We start from the raw sequence: 19995 nt of genomic DNA on the forward strand, positions 1-19995 counted from the left end.
TCACAGGGGTACATTTATTAAAACTACTGCCACAGTTTGAATATCAATGTGATTAAAAGCAATCTTGCACTGAGTAGCTGTTAAAGAGTGAAATTTCACTTCTCCAAAATCCTTTAAAAGAAAGGATTTTTTTAATGGTACAAATCCCAGATGATTATATTTACTATCTACTACAACCTTAGCCTTCATTTAATCTCTTAAAAGCTGATCATTTCTAAAGCACACAGTTCACACACCTCAGCTCATTTGTGGCTCTATTTTGTTTTGGGTTTGTTTGTTCATTTGGCTTTTTGGTAAAGTTCCTATTTCTCAACCACATTGTGAAGACAGAGTGACAGTGACCTGTCCATGCTCTTGATAAGCAGTGCACATGTGGAATGTGCTCAGCACAGCAGGGTGGCTAGGCACATAGGCTAGAGGACAGGCATACCCAAGTTTCAAGGCTACATGCTTTGAGATCTTCGTGAATTACTTCACAGTTCTGAAACTCTTCTCGTCTGTAAAATGGAGACAATGGTGGTGGATGACGCATTCACTATGACGACTATACCATTAAACATATTCACTAAACTTGACCTGTTCTCATGTACATGGGAACATTGTGAGATGTGCAGGAAGGAGATTCTTATGAAAAAGAAATGTCGGGGGTGGGGGACGTCGAATATGAACAAAGTACAACGATGTGTATGTATGAAAATGTCATAATGAGGTCCATTATTTACTATGCCAACTTTAAAAAAATGTATTGGGGGATTGGGGATTTAGCTCAGTGGTAGAGCACTTGCCTAACAAGCGCAAGGCCCTGGGTTCGGTCCTCAGCTCCGGAAAGAAAAAAAAAATGTATTGGAAAGAGCAAAGAAAATAGTGACTGTAGACAAGCAAAAATAAGAGCCTATATCATATGTAGGTCATATGCCACAGTGATTTGTACATCCTTATTTTTTCTTTTTGAGATAGTTCACAGAGCCTTGAAAAAGGGGGTGCAGCTCTCAGCAGGGAGCCAGCCATGCATGGTTTCCATGAACCACATCGTCACCCAAGCTTGGGAATTCAGCATGGACTACGTTATGCTAGGTGTTATGCATTTGAGCATACACAAAATCATAGAGATGTGGGATCTACAAGTGCAGTCTCTCCTTCTTAATAAAAAGACAGTTTTGCTTTTGAATAAAGCCTTCCTATAATTCCCCAAACATATGAAACTCTGGTTTCTCCAAATCAACTAAAAGATAGGAGAGGCTCTAAAGAGTTTAAGTGAAAAATCCCACAAGACTTCTCAGCTCCTTTCCCTGAAAGTTTACGGGCTGTCACAGCAACTTAATAGAATCCAAGCATTGGTGTCACAGCCCAACATTCCTGGAAACCAGAATAATAAAAGTTCTGCTGCTCTCCATGTGAACTGGCCTAGGAAAGTATTTATCTCAGAAAGTGATCATCAATGGCAAAAGCAGACAAGAGTCCGGGCTGGGCAAGTGTTCAAAGGGTTTCCTTAAATCACTTGTGTGGTATTTTTATTAGTGAGCTAATCAGAATAAAGTGATTTGAAAAAATAAAAATAAAAATAAACTTTAAAGCAGACAAGACATGGCTAGGCGTGGTGGCACACACCTTTAATCCCAGGGCTTAAGAAGCAAAGGCAGGATGCTTTGAGTTCAAGGACATCCTGATTTATATCCTTCTGGGCCAGTCAAGGATATGGAGAGATTCTGCATAAATTTTTTTTTTAATTAAGAAACTGGATAAGACAAGGAACCTTCTAAAGCACAGCCTTTTTCCTCTCAATATATTTCTTTCTAATTCAGACTCCTCCAACAGTAAATAAACAGTTTTGGCTCAGAAACATGGCTTCTCTTCCTCAACACAGACTGTCTAAGGAATATGTCAACCAGGTTCAGTAGAAGTGGTTCCTTTTCATCGATCACAGAACTTACAAGGACAAGGTTAGTCATCTCCGGTGATGACCAGACAGTAAAGAGCTGAGATCCTAAGTTATGGGGACTTGACTGTTTCCCCTCAACACTGTGTGGAGACAGCAGCCACAGCATGTAAGTAAATGAGTGCCTGTGGCCATGTCCCAACACAATTTTCCTTAATGACACTGATACACAAATTTCATGTAATCGTCACATATCATAATGCCATCTTTGAGGGTTTTTTTTTTTCCAACTGTTTGGCAACGTAAAAAGCCATGGTAGACTCTGACTTCAGACTGTAGTTTGTTAGAATGTCTATAGTGCTTAGAGGCAGGCAGGAAGCCTGCTGAAGGAGTGAGTGCCTGCCTGGATCTTGAGGGTCCTTCTCCCATGGCTGAGTGCACACCCTACAGCTGCAGGGTGCACATGGATGCTGTCTGTCAGGAAGATAGCTACGCTCACTCATCACTGCAGCACTGGGGCTCAACTGCAGAGCCTAACTCTACAGACACCCCACAACAGACTGCCAAGCAGTGCTCCCAAGGGCATCTGCAGATGTTTCAAAGGCAAAGAAGACAGACTTCAAGGACCCCTTAAGAGGCTTGGTTTACATCTCCACTTCACATGTAAGCAGACTGTAAGGACTGTCGTCTGCAGAGACTGGGAGAATGGCTCAAAACAAAAGCATAATGTACAGAGCAGATCCATTCCACCGAATACAAGGTGAAGCCTAGGCAGTGAGACAAAAGGACAAAATGGTCACTATGATAACTGGTGATGGTGGGACAGAGACGAAGCAAGACCGGGCCATGCCTCCTTAGTCACTGGAGTCCAGGGACGGCGACCAGAAGGCTCACCAAGATAATTTCTTCTGTTTCCCTGTTTCAAACCATATATAAGAAAATCTTGGGCATGGAGACCAGATATGAGAATCACTAAAGAAAAATCAGAAGTATTTCAGGAAGGGGATTTTATGGCTATAATACAGTACCTTTAAGAGTAGTGCAAATAAACACCTATCCATTCTCAGTTAACTAATCACAAACCCTTTTCCCTACTAGAAAAGGAAAAGGGTGTGTGATGGACAGTTTTTGTCAACTTGACACAGCTAAAGTCATCTGAGAGGAGGGACCTCAATTAAGGAAATGCCTCCTTATGACCAGGCTGTAGGCAAGCTTAGAGAGCATTTTCTTAATTAGTGATCCATGGGGGAGGGTCCAGCCCACTGTGAATAGTGACATCCTTGGCCTGGCGGTACTAAGTTCTGTAAAAAGGCAGGGTAGCCCTGGTATTGGCGCTCGCCTTTAATCCCAGCAATTGGGAGGCAGAGGCAGGAAGATCTCTTAGAGACCAGTCTGGTGTACAGGGTTCCAGGACAGCCAGGGCCATACAGAGAAACCGTGTCTTGAAAAACCAAAACCAAAACCAAAATCAACCAACCACCAACAACAACAAACAAAAAAACAAAACAAAACAACCCCCCCCCCAAAAAAAAACAGTTGAGCAAGCCATGAGGAACAAACAGGGCCTCTGTATCAGCCCTGCCTCCAGGTTCCTGCCCTGCTTGAGTTCCTGTGCTGACTTCCTTTGATGAACTGTGATGTGGAAGTGTAAGCCAAATAAGACCTTTCCTCAAGTCGCTTTGGTCATGGTGTTCTACCACAGCAATAGTAACCCCAGCTAGGACAGGTGGTACTGCCGAGTTACCATGTCCGTGTTGAGACTATCTGTTGGGGAATATTACTTTAAGATGCATTTCTTTTGTTTATGTTGCATTTAACTCTGTGAAGCTGTGTTACTGTGCCTGTCTAAAACACACGTTGGCCTATTGAAGAGCTGAACAGCCAATAGCAAGGCAGGAGAAAGGATAGGCAGGGCTGTCAGGCAGAGAGGATAATACAAGAGGAGCTTTAGGAACAAGAGAAGGGAGAAATCATTAGCCAGAGGAGGACTCCAGTGGCCAGGCACCCAGCTACACAGCAAGCCACAGAGTAAGAGTAAGATTTAGAGAAGTCAGAGAACTGGAAAAGCCCAGAGACAAAAAGGTAGACAGTGATAATTTACAGTTAAGAAAGTTGGCTAGAAAGTAAGCCAAGCTAAGGCCAGCATTCATAAGTAAGATAAGCCTCTGTGTGTGAACTTATTTGGGGCTGGTGAAAAGAGCCAAAATATCCCCAACAATAGCTATCCACCTCCCTAGCTTCACAACAGAACACACCTAACTACCCAGAATACCTGCTGACTTCTTTCCATTCTGCTCAACAGGTGAGGGTATCATTCTGGGCTGCTAGACTCTCCCATGCCTAAATATCAGAACTAAGAAGTAGCATATGACTAACTTTCTGGAAACTGTAAGAGGGCACTAAATTCAGGTCAAAGCAATACCAAGCACTGAAAGCCTCTGGTCTCGCCTGGAGCCAAATCACAGTCTACTACACAACCTCCCCCACCCCCATGCCTGAATATGGAAGATAGTATCTTCTTTTTTATAGAGCTGCAATACAATGGAAAGTCAGTCATCTGAACCAGGTACTCTATAGAGGTTCAGTCCAATCTTCCTACTAGTCTCATATAGTTAACTTTTTAGCAAATGTTTCCTGAGCCCAACAGTGCAGAAGCCTTCATCAACAATGCATCTGCTCCCAGGAATACACACAATAAAGAAGAGCCATCAGGTAATAAGAGTGACAGACAAACAAAGCTCGGAGTGGCTTGGTATCACGTAAGTGGACTTCAGGGAAGCTGCAGATGACTTCCCAAAGCACAGAAAATGTCCCAGCATCACTGTGGACTCCCACCAGGACATAATCTATTTGTGAAAGTCTGCTATGAAATTCAAGTATTTAACTTTTTTTTTTTTTTTTTTGGTTTTTTGAGACAGCGTTTCTCTGTGTAGTTTTGCGCCTTTCCTGGAACTTGCTTTGTAGCCCAGGCTGGCCTGGAACTCACAGAGATCCTCCTGCCTCTGCCTCCAGAGTGCTGGGATTAAAGGCATGGGTCACCACCACCACCCGGCGTATTTAACGTTTTTATCCTTTAAGTTTCCCTATTGGTGTAGGCATTAATAACAAATTCCTAGTCAGGTATTCACGTTTTAATGCCATCTAAACATAAGTTTTATAAATGAAAAAAAAAATTTTTTTTTTGTTTTTTTTTTTTCCAGACAGGGTTTCTCTGTGTAGCTTTACGCCTTTCCTGGAACTCGCTTTGTAGCCCAGGCTGGCCTCAAACTCACAGAGATCCGCCTGGCTCTGCCTCCTGAGTGCTGGGATTAAAGGCGTGCGCCACCATAAATGAAAAATTTGTGAAAATTTTAAAGCAGAATTTCAATTTAAGCCTTTCGGTGGTGGAGCACACCTTTAATCCCAGCACTCAGGTGGCAGAGGCAGACAGATGTCCCTGAGTTAGAGGCCAGCCTGGTCTACATAGTGAGTTCTAGGACAGCCAGGGGCTACACAGAGAAACCTATCTTGTAAAACTAAAACAAAACGAAACAAAAAAAGAATTTCAATTTAGAACTTTAAGGGGAAAAGGTAATATATCTTTTAAGTTCAGTCCTTTAAACCTTAGCTCACCAAAATCCACTGTGCCATCCACTAATTTTGTAAGTTATAGAAAGAATGAGCCACAGGCTGATCTCTGAAAGGTAACTGACACGTCATCCTAACATTCGCCAACTGTGCGGAAGATGGAACATGATGTACTAGTCAAATCAGAAAGAACGCTATTTCCACCTAACTTCATCCTTCCAAGTTTCCTCCACAGCATCAGTCTTTGGGCAGTTACTGCCAAGCACGAAGCTGACTAAAGCAAGTTACAAAGGAAAAGAGAAAAACACAAGAGCATCTAACTTTATAGTTCTGAACTTTGGCACTGAGAATCCAGGAAGTGGCGACGGCCACTTGTCCTAGACGGTAGGAACACACATTATTTTGCATACACTTTCGTGAGAACTTTGATCCTTGGAAGCCCATTCAAGGGTCCTAAAATGAAAAGATGCCCTAGGTAAAGGATAAACTGCAGTCAGTTCTGACATCAGGAGTTGAAAGGACCAAAAGAAGTCTCTGTGCAACAAGTGATTTTATGCTACCTAATTTATTTTCACCCTCTACAATAACCTTGGGAAATAGGCATTAGCATCTCTTTCCCAAACAGGAAAAGTTATTTTCAGAGATGAAACAACTCTTTTCATACACTATGTTTGCTATTTGCCAACTATCTGGCTCATAATCACAAACTAAAGAATTAAGGAATCAGGTATAGATCCTAAAGATCTTCCATAATGGAGAGGTTCTGGCTCTTAAGTGTTTCATTAATATGGTCAAATTATCTACATATTTCTCCTCAATTTAACTTCATTGATAAAAGGAATTCATACAGATTTAATTCCACAACATCATTTACTGGTAGGAGATAATCTTAGGACAACGGTAAAAGTCCTGACAGTATCAAGAGAAGATACAGGTCTATTCAATGGTTTTTGTTTGTTTGTTTGTTTTTGTTTGTTTGTTTTCCTTCTTGTTTTGAAGGGTTGTATTGGGTGTGTTTGGATACATACATGTATGTGAGGGAAAAGTTAACTTCAGATATCAGTCCTCTGGAGTCATCCACCTTGGTTTTTCATTTGTTTGGTTTTGGTTTTTCAAGACAGGGTTTCTCTGTATAGCCCTGGCTGTCCCAGAACTCACTCGGTAGACCAGGCTGGCCTCGAACTCAAGAGATCCACCTGCCTCTGCCTCCCAAGTGCTGGGATTAAAGGCCTGTGCCACTACCACCTAGCTCACCTTGTCTTTTTGAAATATGCTTTCTCACTAACCTGGAGCACACCAAGTGGACCAGACTGGATGGACAGGAAGCCCCAGGGATACACCTCTCCCTCCCTCCCTCCCCTATCCAGCAGTGGGATTAAAAGCATGCACCAACAGGCAAGCTTTTGGTGGGGAGTGGTGGATAATACAAATTCCAGGAATTGGGTCCTCTCAGCCTTCCACAGTGAGCGAGCACTTTACCAACATAACTATTTCCCTGGCCTTTTTTTAAAAGTCAAGGGAGCCTCAATCTTTCATTAAGTTTGGACTTTTCAATCACAAATGAAGAACTGCCAAAATTAAAACTTCAGTCTTTACTCAAAATATGCAAGCTTAAGTTCCAGCCAACCTGACAGCTGAAGTATCTTTCAAATGGAGAGAGCCGCTTTAAAAAGGCGTAAACTGAGTGAGTACAGCAGTGCACACTTTCATTCCAACACTCCGGAACTCTGGAGACACAACACAGGCTGGGGGTCTGAGTTTCAGGCCAGCTGGAGATCTACACAGTGAGTTACAGAACAGCCAGAGTTTCATAGGGGGACCCTGCCAAAAAAACAAAACAAAAACCACCCAAACCAACCTCTAAAAGACTGACAATACAACCAGGTTCATGACCCCCTTTGGCCTTCTGTAGGTAGATATGAGACTTTAGAACTTTAGGACTATATTTCCATTAGAAGATGTGAAATAGAACAAAATGGGTTCAGCCACTAAATTTTGTTGCGTCTCAGAGATCAAGGCAGTCAGAGAAAACATCCGTCATGTTCAGGGGAATTACCTACAATCGGCATCCTGTGTTAGAGACTTAGAAGGCATTTAAGGGAAATACATCCACACCAGGAATGAAAAGCAGAGCAAGAGTGATAGGTCCTTAGAGCTCTCCTCTACCGCTTCCTACGAGGGTTGCCACCTAGTGATTTTCATTTTCCAAGCCCAGGCACATTGCCAAGCCGACACTAGAACCGGACTAACAACTGATTTTCCTGTTGCAACATCACCAGCTCGCCTTGTGCTTCCCTCTCCCCCACCTCCAACAGCAGTCCTCACTGAACACCAGCCCCTTTGCTCTACAGCCCCGCCACCTGGAAGCTCCTCGGCCTGCCACCAAAGTTACTCTTCTCGGCAACACCAACAGACCATGTGGCCAGCTGGAAAAGCCAAAGCAGGGAAAAGAAAGAAAAGGTAAGAGCGAAAACCTGCAGGAACCGTGAGCCAGTTTTGCATTTCCAGCTGCCAAATTTCTACTTCTTGGGGCCTGAACAAAAACTCTGCCAAAATAAACGGCTACAGGTGAGAAATCAAATTGCACGGGCATATGTAAATTCAGTACTCTGTATCCCAAACTTGACTCAAGGCCATGACCTTTCTCACCATCCAGTGCCCAGGTAAGCATTAGGATTCATAGAAAAAGGGTACTCTCAAGGTCGGATTTAATCCAGCTACCTAACCTGACTTTCACTGGCAGCATACCTTTACCCACCTAAAGGAGCCTTCTACCAAATAGCTTAAGAGAGTAGAAAATTCTGGATTTCTGTCCCCTTACCTAGCAGAGCCAGTAATCACACAATTCCTACCAAGTGCATTCTTGGTTGTGACGATCTTTTGGCAGCATCCTAAACTTGCGCTTTAAATCCCACACAAACAAGAAAACAGAGAGATAAAATACTTTTATTTTTCAAGTTCAAATGCCCAGGCGTGGTGGCCCACACCTTTACTCCCAGCCCCTGGGATGCAGAGGCAGGTGGATCTCTGAGTTCGAGGCCAGCCTGGTCTAAAAAAGCACGATCCAGGATAGCCAAGGCCACACAGACAAACCCTATCTCAAAAAAACCAAAATAAAATAATAACAATAATGTTCAAATTTTCTCTCTTTGCCTTAAGAAACCCAGGGCTGGTCAAGCTTTCTTCTCGAATATGTGTGGAACTACTTTTCAAGGCTGAGAACTCTTTACCCCCAGAATGTTTTCCATAGCAAGGTCTTAACTGAAGGGATCGAGGTTCAGGGTTCCTAGTTCATCACTTTGAACTGCTCTTCTGGCTGCACCCAGGTTTCCGGAGGGGATCCAGTTCGTTCGCCATTACAGAAAGCCCCTAGAAACCAGACTTTCCCAAATGCTGCCCACCCCCTTCCCTCCTCTTCAGCATCCTCCTCAATGTGGCAAGCAGGAAAGGTGGGCTGAACCAACAGGAAAAGTTCCCCAGGGTTGGGTACAAACTCCACCAGGGGTACTGGACTCACCTTCCCGACAGAGCCCCATGACTTCGCGGTTTTTCCCAAACTCCTTGAAACTTTCATCCAATTCGGTCCCTAGGAGACATACACACACAGGAGGAGGGGAGAGGCAGGTCAGTGGCCAGGAGTGTGACGCACGCTCACGCACGCACAGGGTAGGTGTGGGTACCTCAGCGTTCCACACCCAGCGAAAGATAGCATCTCTGACCCCCGAGGGGGGCGGGTCACAGGACACGGCGCGGGGGAGGGGAGCAGGGCCGGAGAGGGGGAGGCGGGGGGCGTGGGGAACGGGGAGGCGTGGACACTCACCATCCTTCCCAGGAAGTTTGGAAGCTTCCACCCACAGATTCCACGACTGTCCCAGCATCGCTTCGGGACTAGGCAGGGGCCTGCGCTCCCCCACCGTCGCCATGGCGGCGGCCGAGGTGCTGGCGGCCCCGGAGCCGCCGTCCTCCGGCCGTGGGCGCCGCGGCGGCGGGTGCTGCCGCTGGGGCTGCAGAGGCTGTGGCTGCTGCTGCTGCTGCTGCCGGGCGGCCGCTGCTCCGCCCGCCGCGCGGCGCGGCTCCCCCCTGACGTCATCCGCGGCCCGCTCCGACATTCTTTCCGCTCCTACAATGTAACAAAAAGGGGGAAAAGAGTGGCGCGGGGGCCGCTTTTAAGGAGGCGCCGCGGAGTTCCGGCGGCGTGCGCGGCCCGCAGGCCGGTGCTGCTGACAGCCCCCGGGCCCCCCGCCGCCGCCCCCGCCGTGGCGCAAAGTCCGCAGCGCAGCTGGCTTTCGCTTTCGCCTGCCGCGGCCCTCGTCGGGCGCCGGCTGCGGCCGCCACTGCGGCGCTGGCTGCCCGGCTCGGCCCGCCTCGGGAGGCCGGCGCCCGACCCACCCTGCCACAGCCTCAGGCCCGCCCGCGCCCGGCCCGCGTTTGCCCACCCTGCGGCCGCTCGCATCCCGGCCCGGCCGGCAGCCCCGCTCCTTCCTTCCGTCCGCGCGTCCGTCCGAGCGGCGGCGCCCGGCCGGCTCCCTTAAGCGGAGGCGCCTCCTGTCGCCTCCTCCCCCTCGCCGGTCCCTCCCTCTCTGCTCGCTCCGGCGAAGTTTGCACGTCAAGCCCCCGGAGTGGAGCCAGGGCGAAGTCGGAAACGCAGCCACCTATGGAAGAGCCGGCCGATCGGCCCCGGCGCAGCGACTAGTGCGTCGCCGAGGCCCTCCCTCCGGAGCCTCGGGCACCGGCACTTCGCTCTGAGCTCGCGGGCAGCTGCACAGTAGCTGAGTATGAATGGGAAGCCGCCACTGTGCGGACGCCCGGCAACTAAGGAGCCACCGGCAGGTGTGAAAATGCCACCCAGGTGTCAGCCCAGGTGTCTGCCTCAAGCCCCTACTGCAAGGGAAGCAGCTCACGTGTACCTCAGAGCCCACAAGGGAAGGTCCCACTGTGTGTCCTGGGAACTGAAATCTCTTCAGCAGGAAGGGGCCCACGAAATCGGTGTATCACTTTAACTTGAGTTGTTAGTCTCTCACTATTTATGGTTATATTTCCTAGGATCAAATGAGAACCCATGGCTTAGGGAATATACAAAAGACAACTGTGTTTGGTCAGATTTTAATCACTAAGTTAGGCACTAGCACATAAATTTAACACGCTCCCCTCAATATACACATACCTAACTTTTGTGTAAGTGATAGGCTGAGGATCATTAAACAACTAAAGCATTCTTAGCAGGGGACCACAAGGAGACTATAGTAAATGTTGCTATTTTCACAAATGATGTAAAAGTTGGAGACAGAACTATGAGTGCGGTCATCATGGTTCACATCTCCTAACCTGTTCAAAGCCGCTTGCTTACGGGTGTCTCCAACGACTGGGTGAGGAGAAGGGGAGCTCCCTGCATTTGCTGTCATACCATTTGGTTTTCTTTAATCGCAAATATCTAGTAAGAGAGCTGTCCAACCTCTCTGATGAAGAAATGTCTAACTTACAAAAACCTTTAAAATGTTTAAGCGAAAGCAAAAGTGAGTACAGGCCAGGCTTGGTGGCACACGCCTTTAATCCCAGCCCTCAGGAGGCAAAGGCTGGGGATCTCCGAGTTCGAGGCCAGCCTGGTCTACAGAGTTCCAGGAGAGCCAGGACTACACAGGGAGACTCTGTATTGGAAAAACAAAACAAACAAAAAACAATAAAAAAGTGAGTAAAGAAATGTTTTCACAATACATTAAAATCAAGACCCAGTGAAAAGGTTTTGATTCAGATGCAAATTGAAAAGCTTGAACTGAGTGTGGTGCTATGAGCCTAGAGTCCACAGTTACTTGGGAGGCAGAGAAACTGAAGCATAGTAGTTCCAGACAAGACTGAGAAACACAGTAAGACCTTGTCTTAAGTAAATAAAGCATAAACCCAATTTCTGGTTAGACATGTTTAGAAATAACTAATATGCAGTACTTTTTAACCTGGATTGCACACACATAAATCCCAAAAGGAATCTGATGAGTGCTCATCAAAGACAGTTGCTCCTTGAATCCTCAGGCTCTACACCTACAGACTCATGAGCTGCAGGTTGAAAATACAGTTCTGATCTTTTTATTTATTTATTTGTTTGTTTGTTTGTTTGTTTATTTATTTATTAGACACAAGAGGGCGCCAGATCTCACTACAGATGGTTGTGAGCCACCATGTGGTTGCTGGGAATTGAACTCAGGACCTCTGGAAGAGCAGTCGGTGCTCTTAACCTTTGAGCCATCTCTCCAGCCCAAGTTTTGATATTTTTAAAATTGTATCCACACTTAACACATACAGTTTTTTAAAAATTTCCCTAAATACAATGTTACAACTGTTTACACAGAATCTACAATTTAGTGAGTATTATAAGTAATCCAGAGATGATCTGATTTATATGGAAGGATGTGTGTTGTTTACGTGCCTTTTTATGGAAGGGACTTGAGCGCTTGTCAATTTGGTTATCTGTGGTGATCCTGGAACCTAATGCCAAGGCACAGTTGTAACCAAAACTGATTGAGATGACTGGAAGATTTCAAATTAAAAAAATTGTAAGTTTTAACCTCCTGTATAAAACTATCCATGAGTGAAGCACAAGGTTAAAAACGCAGGTTACGTTACTAATTCAACATAGCTTGTGTGTCTCCAGTGCAGATGCTCAAAGTTTTCATTAATCCCGAACCACTGAAACATCTGCATGACTGTTTCCCAAGATACAATACCCACAATTTATTTATTACCTTTAATTTTGTAATTCCACATTTAAGATAAATTAAAATTTGAATGCCTTGGAATTGCTCACATAAAGCAAAGCTTAGGAGCACCATTATTTAAATATCAAGACCATAGCTATGTGATATTAAGAAAAAAACCACTCAGGTACCACAAGGAGCAAACATCTTGAGGACAGATGCTCTGAGTGCTGAAAGTGCAGGGTGAGAACGGAGATGACACTGCTTGATGCTTCTGCTTTCACCACGGTAACTTCCAACCAGTGAGGATCAACATGGCAATTTACAGGACTTCAGCTTCTAATTGCTGCTTGATAACTCTTTTGTTTTCAAAGTTAACTGGTATGCTAAAGCAGAACAGAGCTTAAAATTCTAAGTACTAAATTTCAGCATCATGCTAGTTATTAAGAAGCATTACAATAGCTTTGAACACCTACAAGGTACAAGGGATATGCCATGGGTTCTCTAGTGCATTCACAGTTGTATAAGGTCAAAGTTGTGTTTTTTATAACTGAGAAAGAAGCTAAGTGTGGTGGCATATACCTTTGACTCTAGTACTGGAGAGACAGAGGCAAGTGGATCTCTGAGTTCAAGGCCAGTCTGATCTACACAGTGAGTTCCAGAACAGCTAGAGCTACATAATAGAGATACCTTCTCAAAAAATGAACAAACGAAACAAAATAAAACAACCCAAACTAAAAGAGAAGAGAGGTGGGATTCCAAAGCCAGTCTTCTTAGTGCTGAATTGGCATTAGCTCTTCCACTCACAAATATGCAACCTTGAGCAAGTTCCCCAGTTTCCCAGGATGTCAGCTTTCTAGTCTGTAAAATGAAGATAAAGCCAGGCTTGAGGACTACAGGAAAAGATCCTTTGAAAGTATGTGGTATCAAGTTGAAATGCTTAAGTGACTTCGCATCAGACTGAGCAATTCAGTTGAATCCTTATCAAATGACATTTGCTACCAAATGAAAGAGGACGGAGAGACATGCAGTTCCTGGCATTCCTACCCATCGGAAGCCCCAATACTTTCTAGAAAGAGTCTGGTGGTCTCCACAGCTGTTTTTGAAGGAGCCACCAATGAAAGGAAAATGGAAAGTCCGGAAAGTAGGAGTGTGTCTGCTATTCAAATGCTTGTAAGGTTTTTAAAGTAGTCCTTATACAAAGAACATTGTGAACAACAATACAATAGAAATCCAGATACTTACTTTTTCCTGTCAGGAAAGAAACAATGACCTTGTTTCTAAATATTACACCCTCCATACCCACTCCCAAACTATAAAGAAAACGACCCATACAACTCACTTAATATATTGTTACAATATGCTAGTGTGTCTTATACAAAATCAGTACCTCAAGTACTTCAGTACCTGTCTATACCTTAAATGATACATATTTTAATAAGGTTTGAATTAAGAGGGTGCAATTCTGCAAGCAGTTCCTGAGTGCTTACTACCTGTTAAGCACTCTACTGGGCATCAGGATTAAAAAACAACAAAAAAAAAAACCCCAGTAATTTCATAGAATACAGGGAAAAATGAACAATTAAGCATTTATCAAAATGCCTATATTAAGAGCTGCCCATACCAATCAGAGCGTATGCGGCTTAGAAAATGACTGGAGAGGGTCTCAGCAGTGAAAACACTGACTCTTACAGATGCCCTGGGTTCAAATCCCAGCACCCACATGGAAGCTCAAGGTCAGGTGATCTTATACCCTCTTCTGGCTTCTGTGGGCACCAGGCTCAAATACATATATACAAAATGATGCCCAATTCTTACCATTTCACCTCTTCAAAGATGCATTAAAAACAAAAAGTCGGGCTCTTCACTATCCAAACGAGGGACATCCCTGGAGGTGCCGGGCTAATGAGTCTCTATCAGAAGATTCTTTTCCCAGGACATGATTCATTAAAGGTGTCACAATGTACAATAAAACAGAAGCAGAAGTTCATCTGCCCACTTTTTATATAAAGTATATTGTAAAAAAGAGTCTGAGCCTGCCAGAACATCCTAAAACCCAAGAGCCTACACAAGCATTTTTATTTTGGGGAAAACCACTAGTCCCAATACAACGTTTTAATAAACGTGGAAACCAGTAAGTTAAGTATATTTATGTGTGTGAATTATAGGGTTGGTAACAGAGATTCTCTATTACCAACTTCAAAGGATTCAAGTTATTTGAGGAACAAGCAAATCAGATTTACTGAATTAGGAATGCACTGACTTTTCTTTTAAATTACACTAAAATTTGCAAGGCCTTTTCTTGTTCCTCTAACAAGACTCTCTCCCTTCTGGCTTCACCAGAGTGCCCGGGCTCTGCTCTCTCTGAGGGTTTCAGGCCTTTCCTTCACTGTGCTCTCTCTATCATGAATATATGAGTATCTAGTAGAGGAAGAACGGTGAGTGAACTGAGCTTGGTAGCCAGAACTGCTGACAATCAAGTAGAAACTTAGAAATAATAAGGAAAATTACAACAGTAGAGACCTAAAGATAATCACCTTTTTGAAGACTTAACCTGTATACAAACTCATTCTCCAAAATGCATTACTGTTCAAAGCCTTTGCTTAGTTTTCTTATGTATGTGTGGGTGTGCGCGTGCGCGTGTGTGCTCACATGTGTGTGTGTGTGTGTGTGTGTGTGTGTGTGTGTGTAGCAGTACTAGTATATTAATTATACCACAAAAACAGTCATCAGTTAGAGCAAACTGCTCAAAATGAGAGAAAATTTAAATGCACAAATTTATAAAAACAAAGGTAATTCATAAAATGTAATCAATAATACCCAAATATTTCTAGATGTTTAATAGCTAATTGAAGTATAATGACAAACCTGATTTGAAATCTTAAAAGTCTTTAGGTTGGATAATTTAAAAAAAAGAAAGTTTAAATTATAAAAAGGAAATGGAAAAACTGGCCCAACATTTAGCTATAAAATGGGACTTACTGTCTCCTACGCAGACAGTATATGCAGAGGCGAACACACTGATCAAAATTCCCCGTGTCACCTCTGTACTGACAAAGCAAGCTCTCATTGAACCAGGTGACTCTGAGTCTCACAGTGGTAAAGGCTCAGCAGTTAGGAGCACTACCGCTTCCTAGCTTCCTACCTGCATCGCTCTGGGGACCTCACTTGACCTCTCTGTCTGTCTCTTCCATTACAAAAGGAACAGAGCAAATGCAGGTGCCCTAGAAGGGCATTAAGAAACCAGCAGTGCCCAGGCAGACCACACCAGCTGTTACTATTGCCAGCACCACATCTGTACCATGGTAAGCCCCAATTTTACTTTGTCCATGTTGTATTTTGTTATTGTTTCTCGATACAGGGTTTCTCTGTGTAGTTTTGGTGCCTGTCCTGGAACTCACTCTGTAGACCAGGCTGGCCTTGAACTCACAGAGACCTGCCTACCTCTGTGCGGATGCTGGAATTAAAGGCGTGCACCACCACTGCCTGGCTGACGTTGTATTTTTAGGTGGTTTTGCTAAAGTGATTTACTTAACGTCAGTCCTTGCTCTTGCACTTTGAGGGGCTCCCCCGGACTACAGAAATAAATAAAAACTTCTGTCATTCATGGACCTCTGCAGGCTGCCCTGCTTCAGCTCCACCACCTCTGTGTATTCAGTTCCTTCCCACAAGAAGTCTCAATCCCACACCAAGACTGTCTCTGTTCACACAGGTCACCAGATCTAAATATCCACACCCCTACACCCTAGCTAAAACTCAATCAAGTGTATCCTGAAGTTTCATTTCTTGAAGAAAATCTGCCCTGTTCTTCCCACTACACACATGGGAAATCATCCATACCACTACATCAGAGAACTTCATAGCCAGGGTCAACAGCACATGCTCTGAAATCACAGGAGCAACAAGATCAATACTTCAGTGTCCCAGGGATGGAAAGTGTGTTGGCACTTGAACCTGGAACTTACTTCCTCAAACTCTATATGTAAACTGGTCCCCACGCCAGTAGGAACTGAACTCTTAAACGGTCCAGGTGTGTTAGTACAAGATGGACAGGATAGCACAAATGTTTCTTCCCTCTTTCCTCAACAAAGCTCAGGTATTCAGCCAGCAGAGACAAGGCACTCTGCCTTTCCATTTTTCCTTTGCACCTTGATCCAGCAACTTATCTGGGTTTGTATTGCTTCTGAAGAAACAAATTGTTAAACAAAACTTGCATTCCCTTTTCTCCCTCACAGTCGTAAGTCTCTCCTTAAGCAGAAGTAAAGGGACTGCAGATGTGCAGTTTTCGGTTATTTTTCAGTAGTGTGTGTTTGAAGACCTGTGCATGACTGTGGGTCCGTGTGCACACTCTTGAGTACACACCACACACACACACACACACACACACACACACACACACAAGTTCTCATATAAAAAGTGAGGCCATAGGCCATAGGCCAGATATGGTAGTGCACGCCTTTAATCCCAGCACTCAGAAGGCACAGGCAGGTGGATTTCTGTGAATTCCAAGACAGCCAGGGCTACATAATGAGACCCTGGAGAGAGGAAAGGAAAGAAGAGAAAGAGAAAGGGCGTGGGGAAGAGAGGAGGGGAGGAAAGGGAGAAGAGGAAGAAAATAAATCATATGAGACAACCAATAATCCAAATGCCTTTCCAGAGGAACTACTTGTCCCTAACCTTCCTGCCAGAAATACGGAATGTCTGCCCCCCAAGGCCATTCAATTGTAAGTGTTATCATCAATAGCTGAGAGCAAAGACTGATGAAAAAGAACCCGGAGACGGACTCTTTGAACGCCCACCCCGGCACACCTTACCCGCTACATGAAGGACCTGATGAGCAGAAGGGGAACTGAAAGCCTGAGGAAAAATCTGCCTTTCAATGCGTTCCAAAACTTCTTGCTTCTCTCCAGAGAACAAGCCTTCCTCACAAAACATGAGCATTTTCCAAAAGGCTTCTGTGACACTGGCAGCAGAGCAGCAATCATAAATGTGCCAGATTCCATCCCAAGTGTTTCTTAGAGAGAACCAGATACCTTGGATTCCACTGAAAGTAAGTTCTTGTGATTCAAATACATCCTGAAGAAAGCAAAAGATGAAGTGCCTACAGAATGGACTCTTATCCTTGGGGTGTGGTGCAGTTTGTTTTTATTTTTTTATTTTATTTTTTTATTTTTTGGTTTTGAGACAGGGTTTCTCTGTGTATCCCTGGCTGTCCTGTATCTCTGTAGACCAGGCTGGCCTCAAACTCAAAGATCTGCTTGCCTCTGCTTCCAAGTGCTAAGATTAAAGATGTGCGCTACCACTGCCCAGCAGTGTTTTTTATTTTTGTTTTTCTTTTTATCAATAGTTTATCTGCTAAGTGACTTGTATCTAAAATATGTAACAACTATAAAAATGGCAGAGGTGCAAGTACACCTGCACTCCACACACATACACAACACACACACACAATTTAAAATTAAAGCACACATACACAACACACACACACAATTTAAAATTAAAGTACACCTGCACTCCACACACATACACAAATACACAATTTAAAAAATTTAAAAAATATAAACAAGAGTCAGTACCCATTAGGACAGCTATACTTGAAGGGAAAAAAAAAGATAACCACTCACAAAAGAATTCCATGCATGGGGGTAGGAATATAAAATCTTACAGCCACTTTGGGAAATAATATGAAAGTTACTCAAAAGGCTAAACAAAATTACCACGACCCAGCAATTCTGCTTCTGGGTGTATAACTGAAGTATTCAAAGCACAGACGCCAAGAGGCATTGAAAACTCAGTGTCTACTATCAGTACTATTTGTAATAGCCAAGATGTGCGAACAACCAAGCTGTCCTTAATGGTTCATAAGCAGCTACACAGACTGTATTTAACTCTCTATACACTTCACAACACATAGCTGACCCTCCAAATGCAGACGGCTCATGGGAACGGCACCTGCCTCCAAAGCCTGACAGCCTCGTTAGTCCCCAGACTCCTGCATGGTGAAGCGGACACCAGCTCTAGCAAGCCACCCTGTCATCTCTTGTACACACACACACACACACACACACACACACACATACACACGCATACACATACATACACACACACACACACACACACACACACACACGCATACACACACACACACACACACACACATGCATACACACACACATACGCATACACACACACACACACACACACACACACACACACACACACGCGCATACACACACATACACATACATACATACACACTCACACACACATACACACACATACACACACACACACACACAAGTATTTTTCTAATTTTAAATGAGAAAAATAAATGTAGCATTATACCTAGTGAAAAACACCGGACACTAAAGTCACTGCTTTGTTCTGGGTAGGAACCTTCCGAGTCTACAGTGCTAAAGACTTGGCTCACGGAGTCCACCCATCACTTCACAGCTGAATGCACAGGATGGAGACTGTAACTGGTATGAGTGGCTCCTGAGGTGGGTAGCACTCTGGGAGCATTTACCTGTCTCTGTCACACTTCCTGGATTCTGTACTGTGAGCAACTTTGCTCTGTTCTGTATCAGCACAGGCCCCTAAACAATGGACCCATAAAGGCATGGAATTAAAACTGCCTCCAAAATCATGAACCAAAATAAGTCTTTCCTCCATTGAAGTTATTTTTCTGAGTATTTGTCACAGCAACAGAATGCTAACATAATCATAATCATTATTATTATAAGATTCCATTTACTTATATGTGAATTATTCAGAACAAACAAGTCCAAGGAGACAGAAGGCTAGTGGCTTCCAGGGGCCTGAAGAAGGGACATGAAGAGTCACAGTTTAATACGGAGGATGTCTCTTTGGAAAGGCTCAAAGTGTTGTGGAACTAGAGATAGTGGATGGCTGCACAAGATTGTGATTGGACTAAAAAGCAAAACTAAACATGAATTATGCATTTTAAATGGGGAATTCACTAGTTTGAACTGTACCCCACAAGTTTTTTTTTTTTTTTCAGCCAACATTTAAATTTGGAAAATTTCACAAAAATTTATGATTGGAATAGTTCTACAGAATCGTCACAACAGCTAAGGGCTGGAGGGAGTACCTGTCCTGGAGCTCGTCTGACACTGCCTGCCTCAGGGGCAGCAAGGGACACAGTGTCTACACCAGTGCTTCTCAACCTTCCTAATGCTGTGGCCCTTAACACAGTTCTTCATGTTGAGGTGACTCTAAATTTTAATTGACCATAAAATTATTCTGTTGCTACGTCATAGCTGTAATTGTGCTACTGTTATGAATCATAATGTAATATTTGTGTTTTCCAATGGTCTTAGGTGACCCCCCAGAAGGGTCTCAATCCCCAGGTTGAGAAGTAATGGTCTCAGCAGCTGATTGCTGTCTGGAGCCTGTTTCATGAACAGGCTTACAGAGGGCCGGAATCCCTTCCTGCTTAGAGGTTAAGAGGCTTCTGTTCTTCCATAGGCACTACATAGAGTTTCACAGCCATCAGTAATTCAAGTCCAAGGGATCTTACGCCCTCATCTGGCATGCATAAGTACTACATGCACATGGTACACAGACATACAAGCAGGTAAAGCACCCATAATACCCACAAAATAGTAAAATAATTTTTAAAAAGGCTTAGAAAAGTGCTGAAACATAGTGCTTAGTAAATGTTGGAAATTTTTATGTTTTATTATTTTTATGATTTTTTTTTATACCTCATACTGTTTTGTTTTTGTTTTTCAAACAAGACCTCATGAAGCACAGGGTAGCCTCAAACTCACTATGCTGTCAAAGATGCCCTTGCATTTCTGATATCACTGCTTCCACCTCACACATGCTGGGATTACATGACCC

General features: G+C 44.0%; 1 protein-coding gene across 9 annotated transcripts in view; it reads right to left on the reverse strand.

Annotated features, from left to right (window-relative positions):
- Atxn7 (ataxin 7) overlaps window positions 1-19995 on the reverse strand; it is a 144581-nt gene that overhangs the window by 84080 nt on the left and 40506 nt on the right. For 7 of the 9 annotated variants that reach the window (XM_036199931.1, XM_036199924.1, XM_036199929.1 and 4 more), the window contains 2 exons: window positions 9264-9563; window positions 8961-9029 (listed from right to left, as the gene is read on the reverse strand). In XM_036199931.1, coding sequence (XP_036055824.1) covers window positions 8961-9029; window positions 9264-9552 — 358 coding nt within the window. In that variant the 5' untranslated portion in view covers window positions 9553-9563. Of the gene's footprint in view, window positions 1-8960; window positions 9030-9263; window positions 9564-9879; window positions 9991-10350; window positions 10440-19995 lie in introns of those variants that run through there. The other 2 variants (XM_036199930.1, XM_036199928.1) reach the window with 2 other exon arrangements.

Source organism: Onychomys torridus, chromosome 9, assembly GCF_903995425.1.
Source record: "Onychomys torridus chromosome 9, mOncTor1.1, whole genome shotgun sequence".
Classification (NCBI taxonomy): Eukaryota; Metazoa; Chordata; class Mammalia; order Rodentia; family Cricetidae; genus Onychomys; species Onychomys torridus.